This window comes from Pithys albifrons, chromosome 24 (assembly GCF_047495875.1).
Source record: "Pithys albifrons albifrons isolate INPA30051 chromosome 24, PitAlb_v1, whole genome shotgun sequence".
Lineage (NCBI taxonomy): Eukaryota > Metazoa > Chordata > Aves > Passeriformes > Thamnophilidae > Pithys > Pithys albifrons.
In genome coordinates, this window is record NC_092481.1 from 4,644,242 (window position 1) to 4,670,164 (window position 25,923).

At 50.3% G+C, this 25,923-nt stretch overlaps 1 protein-coding gene across 2 annotated transcripts; it reads left to right on the forward strand.

Annotated features, from left to right (window-relative positions):
* The first annotated feature begins 87 nt into the window (after nucleotides 1-87).
* On the forward strand, nucleotides 88-25,061 carry FHL3 (four and a half LIM domains 3). 2 transcript variants are annotated; one of them, XM_071576666.1, is made up of 6 exons: nucleotides 88-445; nucleotides 20,169-20,353; nucleotides 20,429-20,603; nucleotides 21,239-21,408; nucleotides 21,559-21,745; nucleotides 22,661-25,061. In XM_071576666.1, exons 2-6 carry the CDS (start codon nucleotides 20,198-20,200, stop codon nucleotides 22,810-22,812), a joined length of 840 nt encoding a protein of 279 aa, XP_071432767.1. In that variant the 5' UTR covers nucleotides 88-445; nucleotides 20,169-20,197; the 3' UTR covers nucleotides 22,813-25,061. The 2 variants fall into 2 exon arrangements, with proteins under 2 accessions (XP_071432767.1, XP_071432766.1); XM_071576665.1 differs by having other exon boundaries at nucleotides 370-445; nucleotides 20,172-20,353.
* Nucleotides 25,062-25,923: the final 862 nt, after the last annotated feature.

Below are 25,923 nucleotides of genomic sequence, written 5' to 3' on the forward strand. Positions count from 1 at the left end.
GCGGGGGCGGTGCGCGCGCGGCCCCGCCAGGCGGCGCTGTCTCCATGGCGACGGCGGGAACGCGCGCGCGGCCCCGTGGGGACCACGAGCACGGGCCGGGACGGGGCCGGGACGGGGCGGCACCGGGAGAAGGAGAGGGAGAGGGAGCGATCGCGGTCCCTCCGGAGCCCTCCCGCGGAGCTCCGGTCTCCGCCCGCGGACAGGGGCTCATCCCGGGCCAGGCGGGACCGTCCCGTAACCGCCCCGCCCCATCCCCATCTCCGCAGAGGTGGTGGCGGCGCGGCCCCTCCGACGGGGCGGGCACCGTCTGGGCCGCCCCCAGCCCCGCCCCGGGCCGGGCTCCGCAGTCGGGACTGGGCGGCAGAGGCGAGTCGAGCACAGCCGAGCGCAGCCGAGCACAGCCTACCCATCGCCGGGGCGAGCGCGGCCCCGGGACAGCCACCAGGTGGGTCGGGCCGGGCGAAGGGAGCCGGGATGGGGGGCTCGATCCGTGGCCCCGCAGCCTCGGGAGGGTCGGGGGGTGCCCTGGGGGGATGCAGGGAAGGCGCCGTGTCCCCGGTGCCGTCTGCGGTCGCGGCATCCCCCGGGGCTGCGCTGGCGGTGCCGGGATGTCGCTTTGCTGCATCGCTCCCGCCGATCTCCAAAAGGGAAAAACACAAAGTCTTTAGGCCGTGCCCCCTTTCCCAGGCTGAAGTTGAGAGCTTGAGGTGGGTTTTATGAAGAGCGCTGAGACTTTTCCCCAACCGACAGACCCGGGAGTAACTAAACTATAACCAAATTTTCCAACGTAGCGCGGGGAAATTTTCAACGCGTCCCCGAGTGTTTGGTTTTTCCAGAGAATCCCAGCGTGGCTATGGGAAAAGGCTGCTCAAACCCTTGCTTTGTGTGTGTGTGTGTGTGTGTTAGACAAAGACTCGGAAGTCACAGTTTGGATCTCGCATTGAAAAGCAGCTCAGGATCTTTGCAAATTTTAGGGGTTTTTTGCTCAGCACATTTGTGTTTCAGATCGCGTTTTCTTACAGGTAACGTTTTTAATGTTCTCTTTATCCATTTACACTTCTGAACATGTTACATTAATCACTTTGCGTCTTTCCTGGGAACTCGTGGCGATGTTGGATGCACGTCCCGAGGAGCCTGGGCGAAGCGTGGTGGTGGGAATTTCCATGGATTCAGCACAGATGGGTGGCCCGTGCCGGGGTTATGTATCTTCACAGGGCAGGATTTGATACTAAGGTCTCTGTAGTTAAATCTCAATTTGCTACATTTACTGTTTCCCAGTTTTGAGAACCATAAAAAAAGTGGAAAATCTATTCTAGGAGCAGAGGGAAGGGCAAAGCTCTGGTGGGTGCAGTGTCCTGCTGCCAGCACAGGCCTCTAGGGAAGAGTGGAGAGATTCCTTTTGCATTTCTGCTTCCTCTACCAAGCATTAGAAATCTGTGGCTCTCCTAGCTGCCCAGGTATTGAAAATGCCACATTTCCCTGATTTCCTTCGACAATGTGTGGTTTAACTTCCTGTTAGGCAGGACAGCAGGAAAGGGGAAGTCTGACACTTCTCCTGTCTTATTTTTGTGCCACCCTCTTTCCTTTTCTTAGGATGGAAACCATATGGTTCTCTTGGTTTTCTTGCTGGCCACTTCCTTAGAGACACAGATTTGCCAGCTGTAGTTTCATTCTTACCCAGCTGGGTCTGTAATTTTGTACACTTTTAAGAACAGTGTCATAGCACATGAGACAAAAATATAGGTGATATTGTTAGTTGTGGGCAGTAATTGTAGTGGATGCTCTACAGCAAAAGATATGTTTTGGAATAAGAACTCCTTAAACCTGTGCGTAGGGAGTAGTGGGACACACTGAAGGCAGGGTGGAGCTCAGAAACAGCCAGAATTCCCCAGCAGGAAGCCCTGTGAGCTGTTCCATGGAACAGTGTTTGCTGGTCAATCGATTTCCAAGGGATACGAGCTCAGTGATATTCTTTGCTGGGTTTGAACCCAGCAGCTTCTAAGACCGAGGTGAACCCTTAACTGATGGAGCCAGAACAAACTTCTCTGCAGGCAGGTTACCAAAATTCCCAGTTATACCAACTTTGGAAGCACTGGGTTCTGTTCACAGCCAGGATTTTCTCTGTTGCTTGCCAGGTGAGGTAGGATGGTTTGTGTTCCAAATTATGGCTGAGCTGGTGCTGTTACACAGCTGGTGTTTGAAATGCCAGCAGAAGATGGAACAAATTGATTACTCTCAGTGCTCAGAGTTCCACATCCCTGAAAAAGGACTTCTGTGGTGATTGCAGCACCAATGCACAAGATTTTCTTGGTGGGCCACCAGGACCTTGATTGATGTCTTTGGGATTTTAACTGCCCAAAGCTTGCATGAGGCCATGCTTGAAGAGCCCCGTAGCTTTAGGAGAGAGACAGGAGTTAAAAGTTTTTGCTCTACTTCACCTGTTTTGTGATAAAGAAGGTGTTTAAAGAAAACTGAGGGCTGGCTGGTCTCAATAAAACCCAAACTTCTTAACTGGACAAACAGCTTCATAATTCCTTGTAATTGCTCAAGTAAGAAACTGTTTTCCCTTCAGTATTCAGTTGCCCTGGTTGGCATGGGCTGTTCTCAGAGTGCCCAGGTGCTGGCAGGAAGGTGCTGTTTGCAGTTTTGCCCATGGTGCAAGTGGATACACCTCATTCCTCAGGGGACTTTGGCTGCTTCTGCTGAAATAGGTGTAATTTCTGTGGCCAGACTGGAAAAATTCAGAACTTGGCAGTGTTTTGCCTCTGTGATGTCATGACAATCAATTTCAATGTTTTACTCCTTAAAAAAAGAAAACAAACAAAAACCAAAACAAAAACACCACACCAAAACAAAACAAAACCCCCAAACAAACAAACACCAAGCAAACAAACAAAACCCCCAAGGGGTGGACAGCTTTAACCTTAGATATCAGCTGTATCTAGGAAAGAGAGACCAGCTGTTATGGCAGAGAAGCTTTGCCAGTAGTAGTTAATCTTCAGATTACTACCAAGAGTTTAGGGTCACTTTTAAATTGAGTGTGAGGGCTGGGAGGTTGCAGGCAGAGGGGCCCAGCTGCTCAGGCTGTGCTGGTTTCAGGGGTCCCTTGGCTCTGGCTGCTCTCTGGAAGCTGCATCCATGGGCACTGTCTGCTGGCACTGCCAGTGAGGAGGGGGCACTTCCCACGAAGACTATGCTGTCCACTCAGAAGTGGTGGAAAGGAAAATGCTCCATTCTGTGGAGATGCAGTTGCTGGGAAAAGTCCTTGGTCTTTGTTTCTTCTCTTCCTTCCGTTTTGCTCTGGTTTTGCCAGGTGTAAAATACAATTGTCAGCAGTTTGCAGGGAGGGGGAGTGTCAGTTTTCCTGTCGAAGAAAATATCAAGGGTCTGATTGTGAAAGGGGAAATGGAAGAATGCCTCATGGCTTACACCTTCCTGTATTTCACCCCAGCTGAGTGACCACTTTGTGTCTATTGGTAGTTGCTAAAGGAGAGCAGTTTTAACAAATGATTCTGCCCTTACTCACAGAGGCCCACCAAGAGGACAGTATTGCCCTGGAAGGAATCAGAGAGACATGTCCATCGGGGCTAAAGTAATAGTTAAAGAACAGTTATTTAGAAATGTCTTGACACAGAATCCAAATAGCAATGGAATAAAAATCCTGACATTTATGTTCTTCTTAGTTCAGTCTGACTTTGGCTTGATTTGGCCTGTGGTCATCTGACTGTTAACTCATTTCATTTTTTACTTGCCTCTGAATGTATTACTGCAGTTTGTCCCAGGCTTGCAAGCTGCAGATTCTTTTATGTGAAGTATTTTGAACTTCTCAAATCCAAAGAAAGTATTATTAATTCAGCAGCATGAATAAATATTAACTCTGGACCCTTCTGATTGGTTTTGTTGCCAAAACGAGAGTTTGTTGATGTTTATGCCCAACCTGCCCAGTGCCAGTTCTGTTCAGGAATATAAATTATCTTTCAGCACCAACCTGGTGCTGATGCCAAGGACATGGATCTTGACTGCTTCCTAACTTAGCTTTGAATGTCTGAGCTGTGAGGAATGTGCTGTATCTAACCTGGAGCTGTTGGCAGCCACCAATGTCATTAATCCAGTGAGTGGAGAAGCCAGCGCAGGTGACTGGACAGCTGGAGCTGTTTTCTCTACACACAAGGGGCAAAGGGACCTCTGAATAGCTCAAGGAAATGCTTGGTGTTGTTGGAACAGTCACAGATCTGCTTCCCTAGTGCTTCCTTCAGCACATGTTACACTTGACCCTGCCAGCGCTACACGCCAATAGGAGTCAAGTCATTGTCCCCAGTGGCAGATTAAACTGCTTGGCCATTGTTGAGAGTCCAAGATTTTCCTCTCTCACCCTGCTTGGATGTGCAGCCAAAGTAAACATGAGCTAATAAAAACTGTAGAGATAACACATGGAGGCTAGTTATGGACTAAATGTAGCACAAAGATGTGCAAGTTGTGCTGGCAGCTTTCTGCTTTAGTTTTGAAGCTCAATTACCTGAAAAAGAGGCAGTATGGATCAGGTATCACTTCCTTTCTATTGCAGTAAGAGAACTGTATTTATGTGTATCGTTGGAATAAGAAAGGCATCTGTTAGGCTGCTGAGGATCTAGTGCTTGCCTTGCAAGGTACTTCCTCACCTGAAAGCTGGAAGTGCTGTGGCAGTCCATGAAGCTTCAGAATGCTCTCCTGGATTTCACCGCAGTCCATTTCCTTGTTGACAATAAATGCATTTTCAGTTGAATTTTTCACTTGCTCAGCACATACTGAGATCCATAGCCTGAGACCCATAACACTGAGATCTATAGCCTGCTGGGGGTGAAAGGAGGTGAGATATCTACATGGCTCTTGGGGGTGCCTCAGCTTACGGTAAAGGGAAGAGCAAGACTGGGAGAGGATCAAAAATCTGTCTGTGTTTGGAGCCACTGTGGAGTGGCAGGAGGTGGATTGCCCCTGTACTGCTGTGATGCAGTGCTGTTGGACACTTGTGTTACAGAAGGTGTGCAATAAATAGCTGGAGAAGTCTGTAATTGTTTGGGAATAAAGGTGCTTTAGGTGCCAATACATTGCCAGCACACGTAATCACTCTGTGGCTGGAGAGGGCTGACCCACTGAAGTCCTTCTGCAGTGGCTTTCTTTGCTTTCCTCTTCCTCAGGTCTTTGTCTCTGGAGGGACAGTGTGGTCCTGCACCCCGTCCTTCAGCCCCTTCTGCAGTGGAATGGCCAGTGGTGACCAAAAGGTTAGAGAGGAACTGAGGGCTGAGAGTGAGATATAGCATTAAAGGATTAATGGCTGCTGGGCAGTAACTACCATAAATGATGCAGTCACGTCCAAATCTAGGAACAGTTTTTCCTCTTTCATCCCAAGCCAGTCATGGCTCATTCTGACAGCACACCTGGAAATGAAGTAACTGAATACTCTGCCCACATTGTTCAGATCTGCTGGGGCTTGGGCACAGACGTAGCCTGTGTTTTCCCTGCTCCTGGGCAACCTTTGTTCTCCTGTAGCCAGGAAGTCTCACTGATGAGATGAGACAAGACAGACCTCTTCTGTTCCTTTCTCGAGAAGGACGCTGCTAATCCACCTGTGGTGTGACTTCCCTGAGAAATTCCCTTTCCAGATGTGGAGATCTTGCTGCTATTGAAGTGTGAGACGGAACCACTTCCAGTGCTGCCCGAACATGTTATTTAGGTCAGTTGCAAGGAAGATGGCAACATGAATCATAGAAGGAGTTGGAAGAGAAGGAGAGTCATTAGACAGCACCTTGACATCCCCTGCCAATGTGGGGGTTTTCTTTGCCAGGTTAAAGCACTTATTCATTGTCTTGTGCTCTCAGGAAGCTCCTGGGACTGAGGAGCTGGACTGAGAGGCTGCAAAGGCAGACCTTGCCTTTATCTCTGTGTATCAACACCTGGTTCCTGGTGTATGAGCCAATCTCTCTTTCAGAGAGAGAGGGAGCAAAGTTTCCTCCTTACCCCTCTGGAAAACTTCATATATCAGAATCATGGCTCCGACTGCATTCGTTTGGGGTGAACGAATCTCCAGGAGATGCTTTCATGGAGGCACAATCACTGTGATGGCAATGGAGCACTGGCCAAACCAGCTCAGGGGATGTTCCTGGGCACTGGCACATCATGCCTGGCATGGGGAATACAGGAAACCCAATGCTCTGAGTGCCCTGGGCCAGTGCTGGGCTGAAGGCCTGCCAGTGATGGTGGGAAACCTCTGAAAATGCCCCCCTGGGCAGGGCCCTGCCCCACGCTTTGTTTCTCTTCCCAGAGGAAGCACCCTGAATTTACCCATTGCTCTGTAGAGACCTGTAGGCTAAAACAAATTATTTTTACACATTAGAAAACATTGGGACCAACCTTAACTGATGAAACAATTTGCCAGCTTTTAGCCTCAAGGTCTCTAGTCCCTCAGGGCTTCCCACTGTAATGGCTTGGGTTGGTTTCCCAGAAGATTCTCCTGGATATGTGCTGTTGCCAATACTCTGGCTCATTACTAGCCATTTTATTTTTCCAAGAGCCAGCTCTCCTTAGCTTCGTTCTCACAGTATTGTTTGCTTTCTAGAAGAAGCTTTTGCTGGCTCTCCTCAACTATCGCATGGGAATTGCTTACTAGCTTAGATTTTTTTTTGTTTGTTTTGACCCAAAGCTGCTCTTTGCTCCCCTCTGTAATGCTGCCAACATAATTTCCAGTCTCTTTTAAGCATATGTTTTGCAATAATATCTAAACTCTTGGCTCCAAATAACTGCCTTACAGAGAGAATAGTATCTTCTAACGAAGGAATTGAGAAGCAAATAGTGAGAACAAAAGCAGTATCTTGAGAGTCTGTAAGACTATCCTGACCTTTCCCAAAGGCCTCAGCCTGGCCCTCAGTGTTTAGCAGATGGCAGAAATCAGGGTGGACTTTGATTTGCAGAGGCCTCTGCGTCGCCGCGGCGTTTGCGGGAAATGTGCTCGGCACATTGTGGCCATCTGGGCTTGACTGTACTATTCTGATAATCCCCAGGGAGCCTTCTCAAGCAAAGCTCATCCCTGATGGAAGTCCTCTTTGGCTGACCTTGCAGGAGGCTAGTATTAGCAGCATGGATTTTTGAGGTTTGACAGCAGCATTCCTCATAGGAAAAAAATGGGCTTGGGAAATGCTTTGTCCTGGCTGGGAAGGAAGATGCCACTCACCAGGTGTCCAGCTGGGCACCCAGGTGGTGTTAGACAAGGGGGTGAGGAGGTTAGTGTTAGTGTTTTCTGAACTCCAGGGGGAAGTGCTACAGGGACAAAAAGGCCATCAGAAAACCAACTGGAAAATTGCCTTTGCTTTAGATGGAAGAACCAGATGTAGGGGGGGATGAACCTGGAGCTGAGTGATGAGCTCACAGAGAGAGACAAGAGTCAGTGAGGGGGTCCTGACAAGAGCTGGAATCTTCATGTGGATCTAAATGAAGGTCTGCTTTTCAGAGGAACTGAGCTGGCTTTGCCTGAAATCAAAAGACTGGCTTTGTGCTCAGCATCCCTGGAACTGAGGGACGGAAGTTCAGAAACAAGGCAAGAACAAATCCAAACCCCCTCCCAGGTTCTGTTCTGAGGCTGTAACTGCTCTGCCTCAGATATTCAGCATTTCAGGTGTGGGAGGGTGTACCCCAGCTTGAATGGCCAGTCCCGTGGGCTGTGCTGCCCTTGAGGAGCAGGGTCTGCACTCCCCTTTGCACTGTGCATCTCACAGCCTGTGCTGCAGACCCGTGTTTGCTTCTCATGACCCACTCACGATGGGCTGCTGAACCTGTGGCACCCATTTGTCTTCTGCTCCCTCCTGCCTGTCCCTGGCCACCCCTAATGAAAAGTCTCAGCTCTTTTCTCGGCCTTTTGCACTCTCCAGCTGTGTGCTGGCTGGAGCTCGCTCAATGCTGCTTGTGAATCAAACTCCCAGGGGAATTGGTGTGGTGGTGCCACAGAGGCTCCTCTCCACGTCTGTCTGTCTGTCTGTCTGTCCCTGTGTTGCCCAGGCAGAATGTGCTCTCCTGCCTCTCTTGCCCTGCTGGCTCTGCTGGCCAGCCCTCGTCAGCCACGCTCTTGAGAAATCTTAGTGGAGACTTAGACCTGGCAGATGGAGGCTGTTACCTCATTCCACAAAAATGCTTTGTTATTGAGAAAATGGAAACTGTCTGAGGTTTGGGAGCCGAATAGAGTCATTGGTGTCTGTTTTAACCGCAGTTCGGTGGTGACTGCTCAAAGTTCCCCTCTCTGAGCATTCCCTTTTCCTACACCCATAATCTTCAAGCCATCGGAGAGCTGCAATGACTTAACTCATTAGCTGAGCAAATGCTGAATGCTGTTGCATACTCTGCAGAAACTTTGCTAAAACCTCAGCATCTTCCAGCAAAAGAAAAGTGGCGAGCCAAGAAATAACCCTTTGCAAACTGTTGGCCAGAGAAGTGATTCCTACGAACACTAAGCCAAATTCAACCCTTTTTACAATCTCAGCTGTGCCTCTTATTTACTTGGCTTTAAAAAGCTGTATGAAGATTATGCAGGACCTTCTTGGAGAGAAAAGGCATGTTTGGAGATTTATGTCTTGTAATTCTTAAACTCAGGTATCTGAGCTGCAGTTCTGAAAAGAAATTTCGTTTCATCAGATTTTTTAGAAAACAGTTTGCAGTTTTCATTTGTGAGTATAGGAGCAAGTAGGGATGGAAGTGTTTGCAAGCTGGTTTTCATATTGCTGTGAAGAATGACTTGGGTTAGTCCAGAAGAGCATTAACCTAAACACAAGCCTTGTTTTATTTAACAGATATTTGTGTGCATTTGGGAAACTGGCATCTGATACCTCCTGTTGAGAACATTGCATAAGCATTATTCACCAGCACCCTAACAGAGCTGAGAGCAGCAGTGCTGGCTTTTTGGAAATAAAATGGACAGTTTATTTATGTATTTTTAAACTAATTAATCTTGGTGGGCCAAATAAATGTCTTCCAGCTGCTACAGATGGTTTTCACATGACTAAATATTTTGGTGCATAGAAAAACCTAGAATACTGGAACTGCAAGATATTAAGTATTTAATTATGACCCTGGAATGTAAATACGACCTTGATATTTTAAATTTGTTTGCCCAAATTTCAAGTGTTCTCTTAGAAATCCATCAAATAATACTATTCCGATCTTGTTATCTGTAAAGCAGAGTGACTACTCAGCATCTTCTCCAAGTTTATTGAAATATCTGAGTGGCTTTCAGTAACAGGAATTTGCTTGACTGGAGAAATAATCCCAGCTGCTTGAGGCAGAACCCAGGACTGGGGTTTGAGCTGTAACAGACTGGTTCTGTTCTAGGTCTCTGCTTTCAGTGGGATTACAGTGTACACCTAAAACTCCTTTCCAGGTTGTGCTCTGCCTCCTTAGGTCTTTGGGTGGGTTTTTTAATATAAAATGCAAATGTAAAAACAATTAGTAGTTGGTTTTCAGACTGTTTCTTACCAGTTTAGAGCCCATTCTGGCCATGTGTTGTTCCTGTAGCTGTAAAGCAACTGTATTTCTTGAATGATCCAAGCCCACAAGATTTCGCTCACGTGTGTCAGCACTAATTGCTGTTGTGGTCTGTGCAGCTGCAGGTTGTACACAACCAGCGTGTATACTCAGTGCTGCTTGTCAAAAATGCCTTTTTAAGGTTCTTCTAATGAAACAAAACAAATAGAATCATATAAAATATGTATCTGAGAGGCCTAACCTTCAGCATGGCCAAAGACAAAAATTCCCCTCTGAGGTCCATACAGATGGCACCATTCCTGGATATTGCTCAGGATGGGAAGATGACAAAAAAAGAACAGCAACAAAAATCATGGGTCCTGAGCTGTCCCTGAGAGCAAGGACTGCTTTTGTCAGCATGGTGAGCCCAGGTACCAGGCTAAACCTCTGACTTCTGCCAGGCTTTTGACCTCACCTTGCTACCCTGATTTAAGGAAGACATGGCTTTTTCCTTTCTTAAAAACTCACCCAGTTTGAACTGGTGGGTGACTGCTGGTGCTGCCCTGCTCGAGTCCCACCTGCCAGCTCAGCCTGCTCACTGCTAAAGCCCCAGGTTTAAATAGCAGGAGCAGTGACCAAAGGCACAGTGTGGGTCAAGAGATCCAGAGTCTGGATTAGCTGTACTTTGTAACAGCACAGCACTGTGTCTGTCTGTTAGAGAGTTGGAAGGGACCTTAAAGACCATTCTTCCTTCCCTTCCTCCCTTCTCCCCTGCTTGTCCCAGAGCTGGGGTTGTGCAATCTGCACACACAGGTCTGTAACACGCAGTAGGGGCTCACAGGAGGATGAGGATTTGTGCTGCATCTCAGAAGGAGAAGAAAGATGGGACTTGGATCTTGGTTCCATTTTTAGTTCTACAGGCTTTGCCTTGTGCCAGAACCCTCTGAGGTGCAAATCCCAGGAGGGAGATAACGTTACTCCCTGCCCTGCAGGTATTACAAGGGTAAATAGTGTTTTTGGTGGTGACAGCTGTTAGGGGAGCTGAGAAAGCCACAGTCTGATGAGAGGTGCGGGATGTCAGCTCTGTGGAAACTGAACACTCTTGAATTTATAGTCTTGCACTGGATCATCACATACATTACTTTTATTGGGAGTTCAGGGAGCTAAACTGCTTGCCAGGTAAAGAAACTAATCTTTAGTTTGTGTCCTTAAATGTGGATTAGTTATTTTCATCTGCCTCTTTTCTCAGCACATGGACGTTTTCAAATAGAGAAGTCAGCATTGAAATTTGAAGGCATTTCAGTGGCTCCCTCTAACTCAGTGAATATATCAAGAAAACTGCTGTGGTGCCTAAAGAGTGTTCTGGAATACTCAGAGTAGTAGTGGTGCTCACCAAGAGTCATGAATAGCAAAACGTGCACAGCGTGTTGCATGTACCTCAGCCAAGAGAAGTTTTATTTCCAGTATCTCTCAACCCTAGGCAAACACCATATAACTCACAGGGAGATTAAATCTGGCCCCATGTGCATGTTTAGAAGTCCTGGACGTGTTGCTCTTGGAGAGGCTGGAGAGCTGAGTGTGGGAAATCACAAGGGCATGTCAGGTTGGTGAAGATGTTACACCCTGTGCACAGACTGTTGTGCTTCATGCTGTGTGAAACAGCAAATTAACTGTGGAATGATGAAATAGTGTTTTCAGGTCTTTGACAGCTTTGAATTGCAGTTTTAAAAGAAGACCCAGAGCAGAACGTTGAATAAGAATGGAAGAGGGCAATGCAGAGATCTTTAATAACTGGACCCCAAGTAGATCATGCTGTTTTGAGTCACACTGGCCCTTTCCCATGGAAATCCAGAGTTCTGGTGTTCTCCTCGTTTGCACCTGACTTGGTAAGTCAGGCTAATGATATTCATAAACTTTTCACTTTCTTCTAGGAGTTTTGTTTATTCCCTTCTTTTTGTTTCTGTCATCATGACATTGACCAGTAGAAAGGGTTTGGAAATGAAATATATCTACACAAAACTGGAATTGGAATTCTTATGTCTCTTATGAAAATCTAAAGTAATTTGTGTTGCAAGTGTCCGATTTCCAGTCACAAGTAATGACATTTAAACCCCTGTAGGAAATGCAATCCCTGTGCTGATGTCACCCTCAATTTATGATGTGGCTGCTTTTGTTCCTGGGCAAGCACTTGAGTCTTTTGCTAGTGAAGTGATGATTAACTGGTGAGAGTCTGGCTAGTGGCACCTGCTGTGTGTGACCGAGGGGTGCAGGGCTGGGGGAGCCCCCCAGGCAGGAGGCTGCTGGGCTCACGCTGCTCCATCACCTTCAGCAATGCAAGGTAACACAACTGCTCTCACCTTTGGTTTCTGGGGTTTGGCACAAAGAGCTTGTAAATGGAGCGATTTTGTTACGATCAGAGAACAGAGGGAGGGGTTTGGGGGCGTTGGGGGTGTCTCCTTGCAGTGAAGCCCCTGATCCTCAAGCTTTGAGCTGTTTCCATCACTGAGCAAGCAGAGCATCTTCCCTGCATTGCTTCCTATCTGTTGCTTCAGGAGCTCAGACAGCAGCTCCTCACGGTCTTTACCCGAGAATCACCGGGAAAGGAGCCTCTCAGTGAAAATTCCAGCCTTTCAGTTCCTTTTCAACCTGTGAGAGCTGTGTGTCATGTAGGTTTCCTTGGAAATCGCACATTGGAATGAGAGAATGAGTCTGGCTAAAGGAGCCACAGACCTGGATCAAGGGCTCTCTGGTATTGTTACTTCTTTTCTGTTCGTGTGGGGCTTTTTTTCCTGTGAAAGAGCAGTTTTTCCTCTCAGTTTTTAAGCACAGTCAGTCCATGTGTTTACCATGTGTGTCAGCAGCAGCTCTAGTTCCTAGACAGACACGTCCAGTGGGCAGGGGCATGGATAGTGGAAACTCCATGTGTGACTGCATGGTATAGAGGCATTCATACATTTTGTGAGCATTTGTGCCTCTTAAAATAGTTGTTTCCATGTGATCTTTTGGATGTGGCACAGTTTTCCCTTTCATGGGTGCCACCAAAGACTGTCCCTGGGCAGCACAAACAGGAGCACGTGTTTTGTCTTACAAATTACTATTCAGAACTTGCAGGGAGTTACTTTTTAGAGATTTTATGTGAAACATGTGACAATTGCAGCTGATGGCATCTATTATTTAAATTGTGCAGTACTTAAGAGTAATTTGTAAAGGTGCCAGTGTGACTGGTTTGAAGATAACCAGCTCTGTATGGTGAAAGTAAATGACACGTGCTGACCAGATCATGTGGCAGGGAAGTCTTCAGCCACAGAAGGAAACTTGTTCGCTTCAATGCTGGCAAGGCAGCGGCTGGAAGAAGAGATTCCCCTCTCAGCGATCCCATCTGTCCTCGTTCTGCACTTTCCTGACTCGGGGAGGGTTCGGCTTGTGCTGCCCTTGAGGGAGGACTGTCTTGTTTGGGGAGGGTTTCAGCTGGCACACACAGCATCTCCCGGGCAACAAATGATCCCAGTTTTTGTTTCGGAGCACCTTCAAGCCGTTCCCGGGGTGGTAACGTGAGACAATTTGTCTTTGCCAGGATTCAGTCCTTCCCCAGATTTAGAAGCTGCTCACATGCTGCAGGGCTGGCATTGCCTCTGCTTGCAGGGGACACGGGCAGCTGTAAAAAGCACTTTATAGGGAAACTGTCCTTATTCCTTGGGCAAAGAGCCAGCACAGGTGGGGAGGCCCAGGGTTAGCGATCAGACTGTGGGAGAGTGTGCACATGAGTGTCACTGCAGTGTCTCCTGGCACCTTCCTGGCTTTCTCTTCCCTCTGACTTTCTGAGAGCCCCAAAAGGCACAAACTTCCAGGGCACTGATGTGTGTTACCTCTCTCCATCAGCAGATCTGCTTATATGCAAGAAACCAACTGCAAATGCTCATGTTTGAGACGCAAAGAAATCAAATCGGAAGAGGGAATATTTTGACCAAATTTGGTGAAAAAATTCACTTTGCCCTTTAAGTAATAGGCATGCATTAAATAAAGCATGTCTGGGTTATGTGTCTTTTCCTGCTACTGTAAGTCAAAGTTGCTTTGTTTATTGAAAAAAAAACCCAACCCTGAAGTTGAGCAGAGCCTTAATAAGCAAAAGAGCTTTCAGGGCTTGCTGTGGAGACAGGGAATAAGGGACTGGGTTCAGACTGTGCAGTTTGGTTTTCTGCACATGAGTACAAAACATCACAAAACGTGTTTGCTGGGACAGTATCCACTGCTTGAGGCAGCCCCTTTATGGGTAAAACAGAGGTATAATCTCATAAGTACCTTTTATTCAGAACTACAAAAAGCTTTGTAAACACTAACTTAAATTATGTATCACCTCAAATAAGAGTGGCTTCATCCGCAGTTGAAAAAGCAGCTGCCTCTAAGGGAAGGAAAAGTGCAAACTACAGCATAAGGCTTGAGTTGTGAGAGAATTTTAGGGAAATAGAGCAGAATTACATTATTTTACAGTGATATCTGCACTGAGATGCACAGGCCCCAAGAACTGGCAACTAGAGCAGTCAGATTATTTTTTCTGCATATAGGCTGTGATGTCTGTTTGAATTGCAAGATTCTTGTGTGCTGAGCAGATCCAAGATGAAGGTACATTGGCCTCAGTGTGCAGTTAGTCATTTCCTGTCACGCTTTCATGTTTGAATTCTGGTGTACTGGATATGACCTTTATTTCATGGGGCAAAGAGATTTTGAAATACTCTTGCCAGAGTACTGGGTTTGTGCAGTTGGATAAGCAGTGAGGCATTTATATGGCTGTGGGGTTACATGGGAATAAACCAATTCAGTCCAAAATTAAACTTTAAGTGCTAGCTTATAAATGCTCACAACACCCTTATTTGAGGCAGTTGCATGCCTGTTCTTTGCTCCTTTTTAAGAACTCTTGGGAGCAGCCTTTCCCCTGGACTGTGGCTCTTGCTCCTCTGATCCCACTGAAGCTCCTGGGGTCAGTCACACTGGGCTGGGGAGAAGTTTCTGGTGTGTTCCTGCCTTGCTCCTTTTCTCTTGGGCTTCCTCCATCAGTTAATGGTATGTTTGAATGTGACAGGTCCAAACTGCCCAAATGGTTTCAATTCCTGACTTCCTGTTGAGTGCACAGAATTTGCTTACTTTGTACTCATTTTGAATAAGATTAACAGCTGATCTCTTGAGCAAATATTCTGGTTTAATGTCAGCAGAATGACACAGGCTGCCTGCTCTGGGTGTCCCCATACAGCTCTGCTGCTGTTACCTGCACCTCTGAAGGACCAGGATTTTGGTCAGAACCTGAAATGGTTAATTAAGCCTGACAGATGTTTAGTAATGATTTTTTAACTCTGAAATCATTCCCTCCTTTCTTCCTGGGCAGTGTTTTTAATTTTATGGTTGTGTAGTAGGGACTCTTCAGCTTCTTTCTCTGGCCCTGGTAGAATTAATTTTCCCTAGAGAACGTAAGTCCAGAGCAAGGGCTGAGTTGTCTCTTGGGCCTCTGCCTGCACTGCTGGGACCTCAGGAGTCCAGCCTGGCAGTGGCTGGGCCTGGCACAGTGGCAGTTTGGCGTTGCTCACCTCGGCCCAGGTGTGGTGTCTGTCATGGCTGTGCAAACAGGGCAGGGCTTCCTGCAGGCGCCTCCAGGCAGGCTGGGGACTGGCAGCAGGGCAGATTTTCTTGGTTTAAGGGTAAAATCAGACATCTGTGGGACAGGTGTGCTTTTAGCACTTACCCTTTGTCTCTTTGTCAGGAGGAGTCTGTGTGATGTGGTTTTGCTCTTTGGATGGGGCACCTCACAGATTCCTTCTTGAACAATGGGAAACCCTGGTTTTGTCATTCTAAGTCTGGATTAAAATCATGCAACGGTTTAGGTTTTGTGGTTTGTCAGATGCTTTAAGAGATTCTGCTACTCTTCCTCCCAAAGCTGTGGGCATTTTCAGGAAGCTGCTTACTTTGCTGAGCCAGGGTGCTTCTGACAACACTCTCTGTGAAATGCAGGGTGTTTCCTGACAGCTGTGCCAGCCGTTTTGCTCAATCCATTGCAGAGCCTGAAGCAGCCCCTGCCTGCTCTGGGCAGGAGGGTGTCCTGCCCGTGCTTGGGGAAATGCCTGTGGTGCAGCTTGCTCAGCAGAGCTTGGTGCCTGCACACCTGTAAACACAACACCCCAGTGGTGCAGGAGGAGGCTGTGACCTCTACGCTCATCTGATGCATTTACCTCCTGCCTCCCAGGATGACTCTAAGAACCAAATATTCCCTATGTTTTCGACAAATGACGTGCAGCATCCTCTGGTTGTTCTGGTGATGGGAAAGCTGCCATGTGAGTTCAGTGGCTGTGCTTATGATCCCTGCAAAGACTCTGCTTCTCACCACGCCAGAGTCCCCCTTCATACTTGAGATTTCGGAGCTGTCCCGGGAGAGGCTGAGGCTGGAAGGCAGCTTGGAGGCAGAGCTGAGGGCAGGAAGTGACTCAGTGGTGCTTCGAGGGCGGGTGAAGACTTGATGCAACACAGCTCTTGATGGTTGGATGGTTGAGCAGGCTGGGTCTATCTGGGTCACCCTCAAGGAACCCTGGGCAGCTCTGCCCTGCTGCCTCCAGCTCTCCTCTAACAGCAGCGGGGATGCTCTTCCATCTGTGCCAGGTCTGCAGCAGTGCTGGTAGGTTTGGGAGCAGAGCCATAGGGTACAGACAGGCAGCAGCCTGGGAGGTACAGAGAAGCCCCCCCAGCACCCCAGGGAGCCGGCCCCCCACACCCCAAGAGTGCCAGGACATGCAGTGACCCTGCGTGGATCAGCAGAAGTGGTATCAGGAAACGTGGAGTAAAAACACTCCCAGCGTAACAGAGGGGCTGGAGCTGTTCCTCAGAACAAGCAGCTGGTTTCCCTTTTAGGGTCGGCAGCAGGCAGAAACAATTTCATGCAGATTCCAGGACCCATAAAGGTTCTGGAAAGGCAACAGGAACAAAAAGTGTTCTCCTCTGCTGACCTTGGAGCGCTTGGAGGACCGTCTTCCAAAGCTGTGTCGCTGTACAGTTTCATCCTTACATGGGGAATACTCGCCTGCCCCAGCAAGGTTGTGCTTTCTCTTCTGCATGTCTGTTTAGGTGTGAACTGCAACTGCTTGTAGCTGTGCTCAGACAGCCCCGGGGTGGTGAGAATAGGCAGGGACCTGACAGACAGTCAGAAGCAGGTCTATTCCTGTGTCCTGGAAAGATTAAGTGTTTCCCTAGGAATAGCCTCCTGGGTTGCTCTAGGATGACTGTGGAGCAGCTGGTTGCGACCTGACAACAAACAACAAACTGGTGTGAAGTTACACCGGGTTAGGGATTCACCACACATGCAAGACTGCACTGAAGGAGTTTATGGTGGCAGGAACCATCTGCAAAGGCCGGTTAAACTCTTCAGTGATTGCAGAAACCCAGATCATGGACTGTCTGTACTGTCTCCTTTGCATGACAAATCCCCAGTTTACCAGCACTGAAATTAATGTCATGATCTCCTGGGGCTGTTGCTAAGCCTCAGCCATGGGCTGTGGACAATGACACCGGGGTGGTATTGGGTGCATGTTGCTCTCTAATTAGAAAGTGGACTTTGCTGTTCGTCCTTGACAGATTGCTGACCTTTCCCATACGAGGCTATTCTGAGCTCTGCTCCAGACTGATCAGATTTGCATCCTGGAGCACTTTGAGTGTTGTTTGTGAGTGGAGCTCTTGTTCCCAAAGCTGGTTTGTTCATGGGCACAGGAGAGGAACTGAACTTTCTTTGCTCCATGAGCACGGCTATATCTGTCAGAGGAAAGAGTAGGCAGCTGGCAGGCATATATCTGTGTTTATTTTTGCCCTCCGACAGCCAGCGAGACAGCTGAGGAATACCCCCCGTCCAGCTCCACCACCCCTGTGTACAAAGGACCTGCTTTAGCAGACCTTGTCCCCCAGGACCGCAGCCATCTGACAGTGGCCAAACACTCTATTTGCAACTGCAAGCCCATCATTTTAGGGCAGCACCTTGGTTAGCATTTGAAGGCGTTCCTGACATCAGCCCAGCACACAGCTGATGTTTACAGGGTGGTGCAGACTGGGGAGGAGAACACATGCTCGTTAGCACTACAGAACAGCCTATATTGTACCTTCAACATCTGAGCCTCGGTGAAAGGGAGTTTTAATGCATTTAAAACTCCGCCTCTTTCTTCATGAATGGAAGCAATTTCCAGGTTCCTTATTGCAATCACAGTAAGAATTGTGGGCTTTTGTACTGTTATCTTCATTTCTTTTGTCCCACCTTCCTCCTCCCAGTACACTCAGTCTTTTAGTGCCACGTCCTCAGGGACAAAGATGCTGCGTTTGCTTTGGCGCTGCCCAGGGCTTTGACACCCCTGCCCAGCTCTGCATATGAGACCAGAACAAAGGGAGCACACAGCTTATCTAACACAAATAACCCTGAGCAAACTTCCTGGGCCTGTTCCTGTTCTGTGGAAAAGGCAGCGTGAAGTTTGCTCCCGTGTGCAGCCTTGGCCACATCAGGCTTGGCATGCAGCAGAAACTATTCAGAGTGTAGGCTAGGCTGCCCTGCTGCTTTAGGGTCCTCTTCAGTATATCGTTCTCAGAGGGTTTATGTTTTTCACGTCCTCTTCTGACAGTGCCAGGATCAGGGCAGCGATGCTCAGGAAGCTGAGTCCCTGTCACTGGTAAAACCCAGCCTTCTCCATTCAGGTTGTCTTTCCTTCCCTTGTGTTTTCTGATGTGCTCTGAGCCCCTGTGACAGGACTGTGGAGCTAAACCACAGACCACTGAGCAAACATGGAAGCTCCCTGCAGTGGCAGTACCGCAGCTCCCAGGGCAGGAGTGCTCATTAGAGGCTCTTTTATTACAGACACACCTTGGAAAGTTCCCTTCACCAGGGCTGGGAGGAGGAGGAGGAGGGTTGGGAATTCCATTTTGTTGCAGAGAGAAAGGTCCCAAGTGGCTTCAGGGAGCAAAGGCAAGTGGGGTGGCAGAGGAGGCAGCAGTGGGTGAGAAGCATCCAGAAGCTGTTGGGGGGCACAGAAGCTGCGGCCTGGTCAGGGGAGCACCTCGTGGGGTGCCCCAGAGGGAAGGGACACTAGGGGGGCCAGCCCAAGCTGGGAGCAGAGCTGGGGCAGCAGGTCCAGTTCAGCACCCTGGCACCAGTCTGGCTTTGCTGTGCAAACCACACCATGCCTGCCTTGCCTCCAGTAACAGACTGGACATTGCCTTGTTGTGCAGGCAGCACATGGAGCTGCTCTGGGCAGGCTTGGTGGCCTCAGCCCATGCTGCTCACAGGGACCTACCACAGCACTGGTCCCACAGCCACGTGGCCAGCTGGCCACACTGGAGGGCACAGAGTGGGCAGCATCGGGGCAGCAGCTGGGAACAGTGTCTGAAAAGGGACTTTGTTCCCCCTCGGTTGGTCACGTAGCCATGTGGGAACACTGGATTTATTCTCCGGCAGTCCTATCAGGCACATACCAGGATTGACAACAGCTGGGAGCTGTGTGGCTTGACCAAGAATAGCCCTGGGGAGCTCAGGGCTGTGAGTCAGAGCTGTCTGGATCGGCTTCTGCCCTGGAGGCTGCCTCCCAGCCTAGGGCCAGGGAGCCCGTGGAGAGGGGGTGTGGGGACTGGCAGGGAGCTCCCTGCCCCTTAAATGCAGAACTGCAGATGGAGCCATAATTGCTCTTTCTGAAGTGGGTGGGTTCATGAAGAACAGTGCAGTGTGGGGTGCTCTGCAGCTGACGGCTCAGATGTAATTCCATGGGCTTGTCTACACTTGACAGCAGCCTGGGTTAAAGAAGGGTGTGATTTTGCAAGTGGAAAACTCCTTATTTAGGAATAACCAGGTTAAACTAAACAGGAGGATGGTACTCTTGTTCTGGGGTTAGCACTCCAAAGAAAGCACAATAGTTCCACAAACTTGTCTGTGAGGGAGACAAGGGGCAGGGAGAGATGTCTGGTCTCTTGCATGCAAAGCCCCACTACCTCTGCTGCCTATGGAACACGCACCTGCCCTGACAGCTTCTCCCTGGAGAGCGTTTGTAGTTGGAGCAACATGTGCAGGATGGTTTGCTGGGACGAGGCTCCATGGCCAGGCACAGCACAGGGTGCCCAATTCCTGCTTCCCTGCGAAGCAGCTGTTAAACTCTGGAGAAGTTCCAGGGTTTGAGCCTTTGGCAGCTCCTCAGTTGGGAGGAATCCTGCCATGGGCCATGCTGGGGGCTGAGTGTGGGTTTCCAAAGGGCAGCTGGGCAGACAGGTCTCCCTCAGGGTGCCTGGCTCTCTGAAATGGCAGTGTACATGCACCCGCATGGCACATGCCTGGTCCTGGGTTTGGTCCCAAATCAAGACTTTTCATGAAAAAAATTTATGCCTTTTGGTCCTTATTTACACTTTGCTTTCCAGGACAACAGCAGACAGTGAGGAGCTCAGCTCCCTGCTGACGTGTCCAGGTTTTCTGAGTGGTGCTGAGATGCTCCAGCTGTGGAGTACAAACCTGAGGCAAGGTTCATTGCAGGCCCTGATGTCTGCAGCTCTTTGGGAAGTTTGTGCAGCCCCAGAGCAGGAATGTGGGTCTGTGCCCTGTCCTGGTGGTGGTCCTTGCCCTCTGGAAGTGGCAGGGTTGTGCAGGGACATCTCAGGCAGTACAGGCTGATACTGACCCACACCTGCCCTGACCTCAGCAGGTGAAGGAGGCCCTCAGACCAGCACCATGACAGAGTGCTTTGACTGTGACAACTGCAAGGAGTCCCTGTATGGGCGCAAGTACATCCAGATGGACAATGGCCCGTACTGCATTCCCTGCTACGACGCTCACTTCGCCAACACCTGTGACGAGTGCAAAGAGCTGATTGGCCATGACTGCAGGGTGAGTACAGGGCCCCAGCCACACAGGTCGGTCCCCAGGGCTGTCAGTCCCCTGCTCATCCTGCTGTGCTTCCAGGAGCTGTACTACGAGGATCGCCACTACCACGAGCACTGTTTCCGCTGCTTCCGCTGCGACCGCTCCCTGGCTGATGAGCCCTTCACCTGCCAGGGCGAGGAGCTGCTGTGCAACGACTGCTACTGCAGCGAGTTCTCCTCCAAATGCATCGCCTGCGAGAAGACCGTCATGCCAGGTAGGAGCGGGCGAATGGAGCGCTGCAGTTTGTTCCTGGTCCCTCAGTGTCACCTGGGGCTGCAGGTTCAGTGGGACAGCAGCAAGGGAGAGAGCTGGATCTCTCCTGTCCTGCCTCCAGAGGAGCATGGAGAGGGCTGGCCCTTTGCTTGTCCAAAAAGACAGCAGCGTTCAAAGCTGTGATCGCCACAGCAGTCCCATCTGTCTGTTACCCTTTTTCATGGGGAAGTGAGTGGGGGAGGAGATAACAAAGGGTTTCCTGGGCACTTTCTGCTGTGTGCTGACAAGAAGGGAAGGAATGACTGGAAGTACGTGAGCGTCTCTGGAGCTGGCCTGAGGCAAAGGCGTGTACGTCTTTGCTTGGCTATTCTGGCACCATCTTCAGCCGTGGGTTACATCAGTCATTTCTGCCATGGCCTGTGTGCACAAGGTGGTGTTCCCACAGCCCTCCTCTTGCAGCTAAGGGATGAGACTGGGGCTCCCTTTTCAGCTGCTCTTGGTCCTGAACTGCCATGGCAAAGGCAGGCACCTGGCCAGGTGTGCAGGACCACGTTTCATCCTGCCCAGCCCTGCCCTGTGTCCTCTGTGTGTGTGTGTGTGCTGCTCCCTCCTGTCACTGCAGGGCTCTCTTTGCAGGGTCCCGTAAGCTGGAGTACAATGGACAGACCTGGCACGAGCACTGCTTCATATGCAGCAGCTGCCAGCAGCCCATTGGGTCACGGTCCTTCATCCCAGACAAGAAGGATTATTACTGTGTCCCCTGTTACGAGAGCAAGTTCGCTCCTCGTTGCACTCGCTGCAAAAAGGTACGTGTGGCCTGACAGCCCAGAGCCCCCAGGGACAGGGAACTCTCCACTCCTGCCTGAGCCCCACCAGAGGAGGGTTCAGGTGCCAGCACACCAGCTGGGCTGTTTCCCCATGCCCATGTGTCACCAGCGTGTCACCTCTTCCTGCAGACCCTGACCAAGGGAGGAGTGACCTACCGGGATGAGCCGTGGCACAAGGAGTGCTTTGTCTGCACGGGCTGCAAGACCCCCTTGGCTGGGCAGCAATTCACCTCCCAGGATGACAACCCCTACTGCATCAAGTGCTTTGGGAACCTCTATGCCAAGAAGTGCAGTGCCTGCACAAAGCCTATCACAGGTGAGCAGAGCAGCTCTCCAAGGAGCTCTTTGTTGCAGTGCTCCTGGGACCACTTGTGTCCTTTCATCTGCATCTTTCAAAAGGGTGAGCTGTGTCCCATGGGAGGGATTCCCTCTGCCCGCAGTAAAGGCTCCCAAAGTGACCCCTCAAAGCATGACTTCATGTCTCTAGCTTGCCTTTTTTGATACTGGTTGTCATGCTCTGTGGAAAGTTTGCTTCCAGACTGGGAAAAGCAGACACTTCCAACCATAGCTGGAGCAGCATCTGGTTCAGGGGAGGCTGTACCTACCTAAGGCAGGGAAGTAGAGGATCCTCTTCTGCAGAACCCCCTAAGAGACCTCCTTCCTGCCCTCCCCCACTTGGTCTTCCATGTAGTTTCCAGTCCCTTGCTGCTGGGAAGGCAGGAGAAGCCGTGAATCAGCTGGTGACTCAGATGATGATTTTGGCTGAGGGCAGCTCCCAGGCACCCACTTCCCTCTGGTCCTTATCAGTTTGTTGCAGTCCTGGGGAGAAGGGGGTCACAGCCCACCAGCCCAGCTACTTCCAGCACAGGAAGGAAGCTCCTGCAGAGCTTCTGCAGGACTCTGGGCCTGGGCTGGTGGCAGGAGGGTTCTTCCCAGCATTCCAGTAGCTCTGTCCTCCTATGTCTGTTGCAATGGTGCAGCTCCACTCCCTGCTCCTCCCAGCAGGGAGAAAATGATGATTTTGGTCCGAATATCTCAACCCTGTAAAGGCTGCTGTGAAATTATTTTGGTGTTCTTCTTCCCCACCTGGGACAGGGTGTTTGGGTGCCACCACCAGTGCTGTGTGTGAAGATCTGACCCAGAGGTGAACAAGCCAGGGCTCAGTCTGTGCAGCAAGCTCAGCCCAGTCTCCCCAAGGGCTCTGACGCTGCTCTCTTTGTCCCTCCTTCAGGCTTTGGTGGTGGCAAATACGTCTCCTTTGAGGACCGTCACTGGCACCACAACTGCTTCAACTGTGCCCGCTGCAGCACCTCGCTGGTGGGGAAGGGCTTCATCCCCGACAACGACGAGATCCTGTGCCGCGACTGCAGCTCTGACCTATGAGCCTCCGAGGACACCGCGGGGCAGGGGCTTCCTCTGTTCTTCAGGGCCTTTGTGCCACGGCCCCCAGCAGCATTTCAGGGGCAGGGCACAAGGCACAGGAGATGGGGGATTGACCCTGAGCTGCGGTGTGTTCAGGAGGTTCCTGTGTCCCCTCCCTGAAGGCTACAGTATGCTGTGCTATGGCTCTGTGCAGAGTCAAAGCTGAATAAAATTGAAAAAGGAGCTTCAAGACCCCCCCATTATTTACTCTTTCTTTTCTGCTTCCAGCCTGAGCAGGCACGAGCTGAGCCCAGGGCCCCAAGCTGAGTAAAGGGCAGCTTCAGCGCTGGGCTGCTGGATCTGCACGCTGGCAGCATGTATTTGCCCCCTGGCACGGCGCTGACTTCCCTCTTTTCCCCATGTGGTTCCCTCACTCTGTGTAACACAAGGCAGTGGCTGTGGAGCTGTGCAGCTCGGCTGTGCTGGATTAGGGTTGTAACCACCACCACCACCATCACCACCACTGTAGGTGTGGCTGACCTGGACGTGAAGAGTCCTCTGCTCTGATTGGGAGCACTGAGGACACCAGTGTGGCCAGGAGAAGAGGATGTGTCTTGCCAGGTGGGATGCACCCCTGGAATTCTGTAACACCCTTTGCAGGCCAGACCCTTTGCACAGCACCTGCAGGGAGGTACTCTCTCAGCTGTGAATGAGGAACTTAAGTTGCAGGTACAGGGTATTCAACCCACCCCCTTCCCGCCCACCTGTGCCATGACCTCTCATGGCTGCAGTGGCTGAGCTGTAGCTGTTGCCCCGCTGGTGCTCCCCTGAGACACACCTGACAGCCCTGGAGAAGGGTGTGCTGAAGACTGAGAGCACTGAGGACTTTATTCCTGCTCTGTTCCTCTCATGGGGATCCATGGGAGGGGCACTGCTGTGTGGAGCCCAGTGTGGCACTGGGAACACCAGAGGGCCCATTAATTTGGGGAAGGGAGCAGTGCCCCCAAACATAAAATGTTTGCCTATTTTAACTTCAGAAGCAGCTGGCCATCAACTCACACAAAGCCAGGTGTGGTCTTTGGCGAATGGAAAAGAGTTACTCTCTTTCATGCCTCTATTACTGTGGACAGCACAAGTATCTTGCATGTCTTCTAGATCTGAAACTTACACATCATTTCCAGTTTGGAAGTTAATTCCTCCCAACACATAGGCCTTGCTAAAGTCTTTCCAGTTTTGTTGCTTAGTGTTACCAAAGGCCAGTTCTAGGACCATTTTAAGATCATAAAGGTTTTCTTTGGATGACCTGTTTATGTGTTTAATCCTAATTGGGTCTGGAGCTGCCTTCTCAATTCTGTTCACAAAACAAACAGGAAGGTCCTGTTCCATATTGTAGTTCTCCTATGTGCTACAATAATATCCATGTATTATTAAAAAATAATAAATTAATGAAATTGACCTGGCAAAACAGATTCCCTGTTCCAGAAGAGGCCAATATAGTGAAAGAGACATTAAGAGAAGCTGTGTTTGGTGGCTGCTGGGAGGGAGGGTCTGTGGGAGCACAGGGCTCTGGCGGGGAGGGCAGCTGAGGAGGAAGAAGGGTGTCCATGTCCTCCTGCAGCCTGCAGGGCATGGTGGCTCCTCCTGGCCATACTGTGTCCCAAATGAGAAGCAAAACAAAGGTGGCACCTGAGGGAGGGGGGGGCTCTGCAAAGCCCAGGTCCCTATGTTGGCCCTATCTGTGCGAAATAGGATGTCTTGAGCCATCCCAGGTTTCCACGAGGTTCTGAGCCACCCTTGCCCCATGGCTGAGCTGGCCCTGGGCTCCACTAAGGCCCCTCTGCAGTGGGGTGCTCACACCTGCCTTGTCTCTCCATCCTTCTCCTTCTCTCTTGCTGGGGCACTTATGCTGACCCTGCTTTCCTGCTTAGTCAGCCACGTGCTTTTCTGAAAGCCTGTTCCTGTGGGTTTTTTTCCCTTTTGTACTCATTTGTGATGAATATCTGTCATTTTGTACCCAACTACAGGAGGAAGGGGCTAAGCCCCCCCACCCAGGCTTCACTTAGGAACAGAAAATGTTATGCATGTTGAAGTGTTATTAACTTTGTATTCGGATCCTTGTTGAACGCTTGTTTGGAAGCTTTGATGCCAGCAAATGAGAGTTTGTGTGTTTGCTATTCTGAGGAGCTTGGAGCTGTCTCCAGAAGGAATTGTCCTAAACCTCAGCCTCCTCTGTATTTCCTACAGCTTTATACAATAAACTGTTTTAGTGATGTTTGCTCTCCTGTGTCTCTCCAACAGCAGGCACAGGGCAGAGCACTGTGTTGGGCTCTGCTCAGCTTTGTCTCGCCCCCAATCCCATCTTGGGGACATCCAACCTCCACAGGGCTCGTGCCTCCCCTTCCCAAACCACAGCCCAGCACCAGCTGTACCAGTCCCACGGTTCCAGCAGAGGAACAGCAGCTCCCTCCTCCCGCTGTGGGGCTGCAGGGTGTTCTGGGGCTGGACTGCCTGTCTGTCCATGCCTGCTGTCTGTCCAGGCAGGCAGTTCTGCGGGACAGGCCCCAGCAGGACTCTCCAGGCTGAATCCCTGCGGTCCCAGCCCATGTCCTGCCCTGCAGATGAGCCTCCCAAGCCCTGTGGTGGGCACAGCCCGGGGGGAATGTCGCTGTCACCTCCAGCCGGGGTACCCCTGCTCCCTCCTGGCACACGGTGTGCTCCTTACTCAGTGTTTATCAGCAGGGAGCCATTCATTCCCTAACACACAAAACTCTTTTTCCACAGATTCCCTTACATTCATTAACAGCTGCCACGGCTTCCTCTGCCCCCCTCTGGCTGCGCTGCCACCGGTTCTGCTCCAGTGGCAGGACAGGCATAGCCCACGTGGCTCCTGTGTGGGACCCTGGAACTGGCACATTCCTGACTGCTCCAAAGCTCTGGAAGCTGAGGGGAGTTTTTCCAGCAGGTTTTTTGTTGCTGTCGCTGTTCCTGCCCTGTGACAGCCCCACGCACAGCCCCATGCACAGCCCCACGGTTTCTGCCAGCGCCGTTTCCAGGGATTAACCACAGCTGGAATCTGTGCAGAAGGGCCCCTGGGGCTCCTCTTCCAGCCAACCTCAGAGCCTTCCGCTCGTA

Bases quoted from the DNA above. Each gene is read 5' to 3' on its own strand.
- FHL3 (XM_071576666.1), top strand. From the start codon at position 20,198: ATGACAGAGTGCTTTGACTGTGACAACTGCAAGGAGTCCCTGTATGGG. The intron at 20,354-20,428 runs GTGAGTACAGGG...CTGTGCTTCCAG, and splicing joins TGATTGGCCATGACTGCAGG to GAGCTGTACTACGAGGATCG. The intron at 20,604-21,238 runs GTAGGAGCGGGC...CTCTCTTTGCAG, and splicing joins CGAGAAGACCGTCATGCCAG to GGTCCCGTAAGCTGGAGTAC.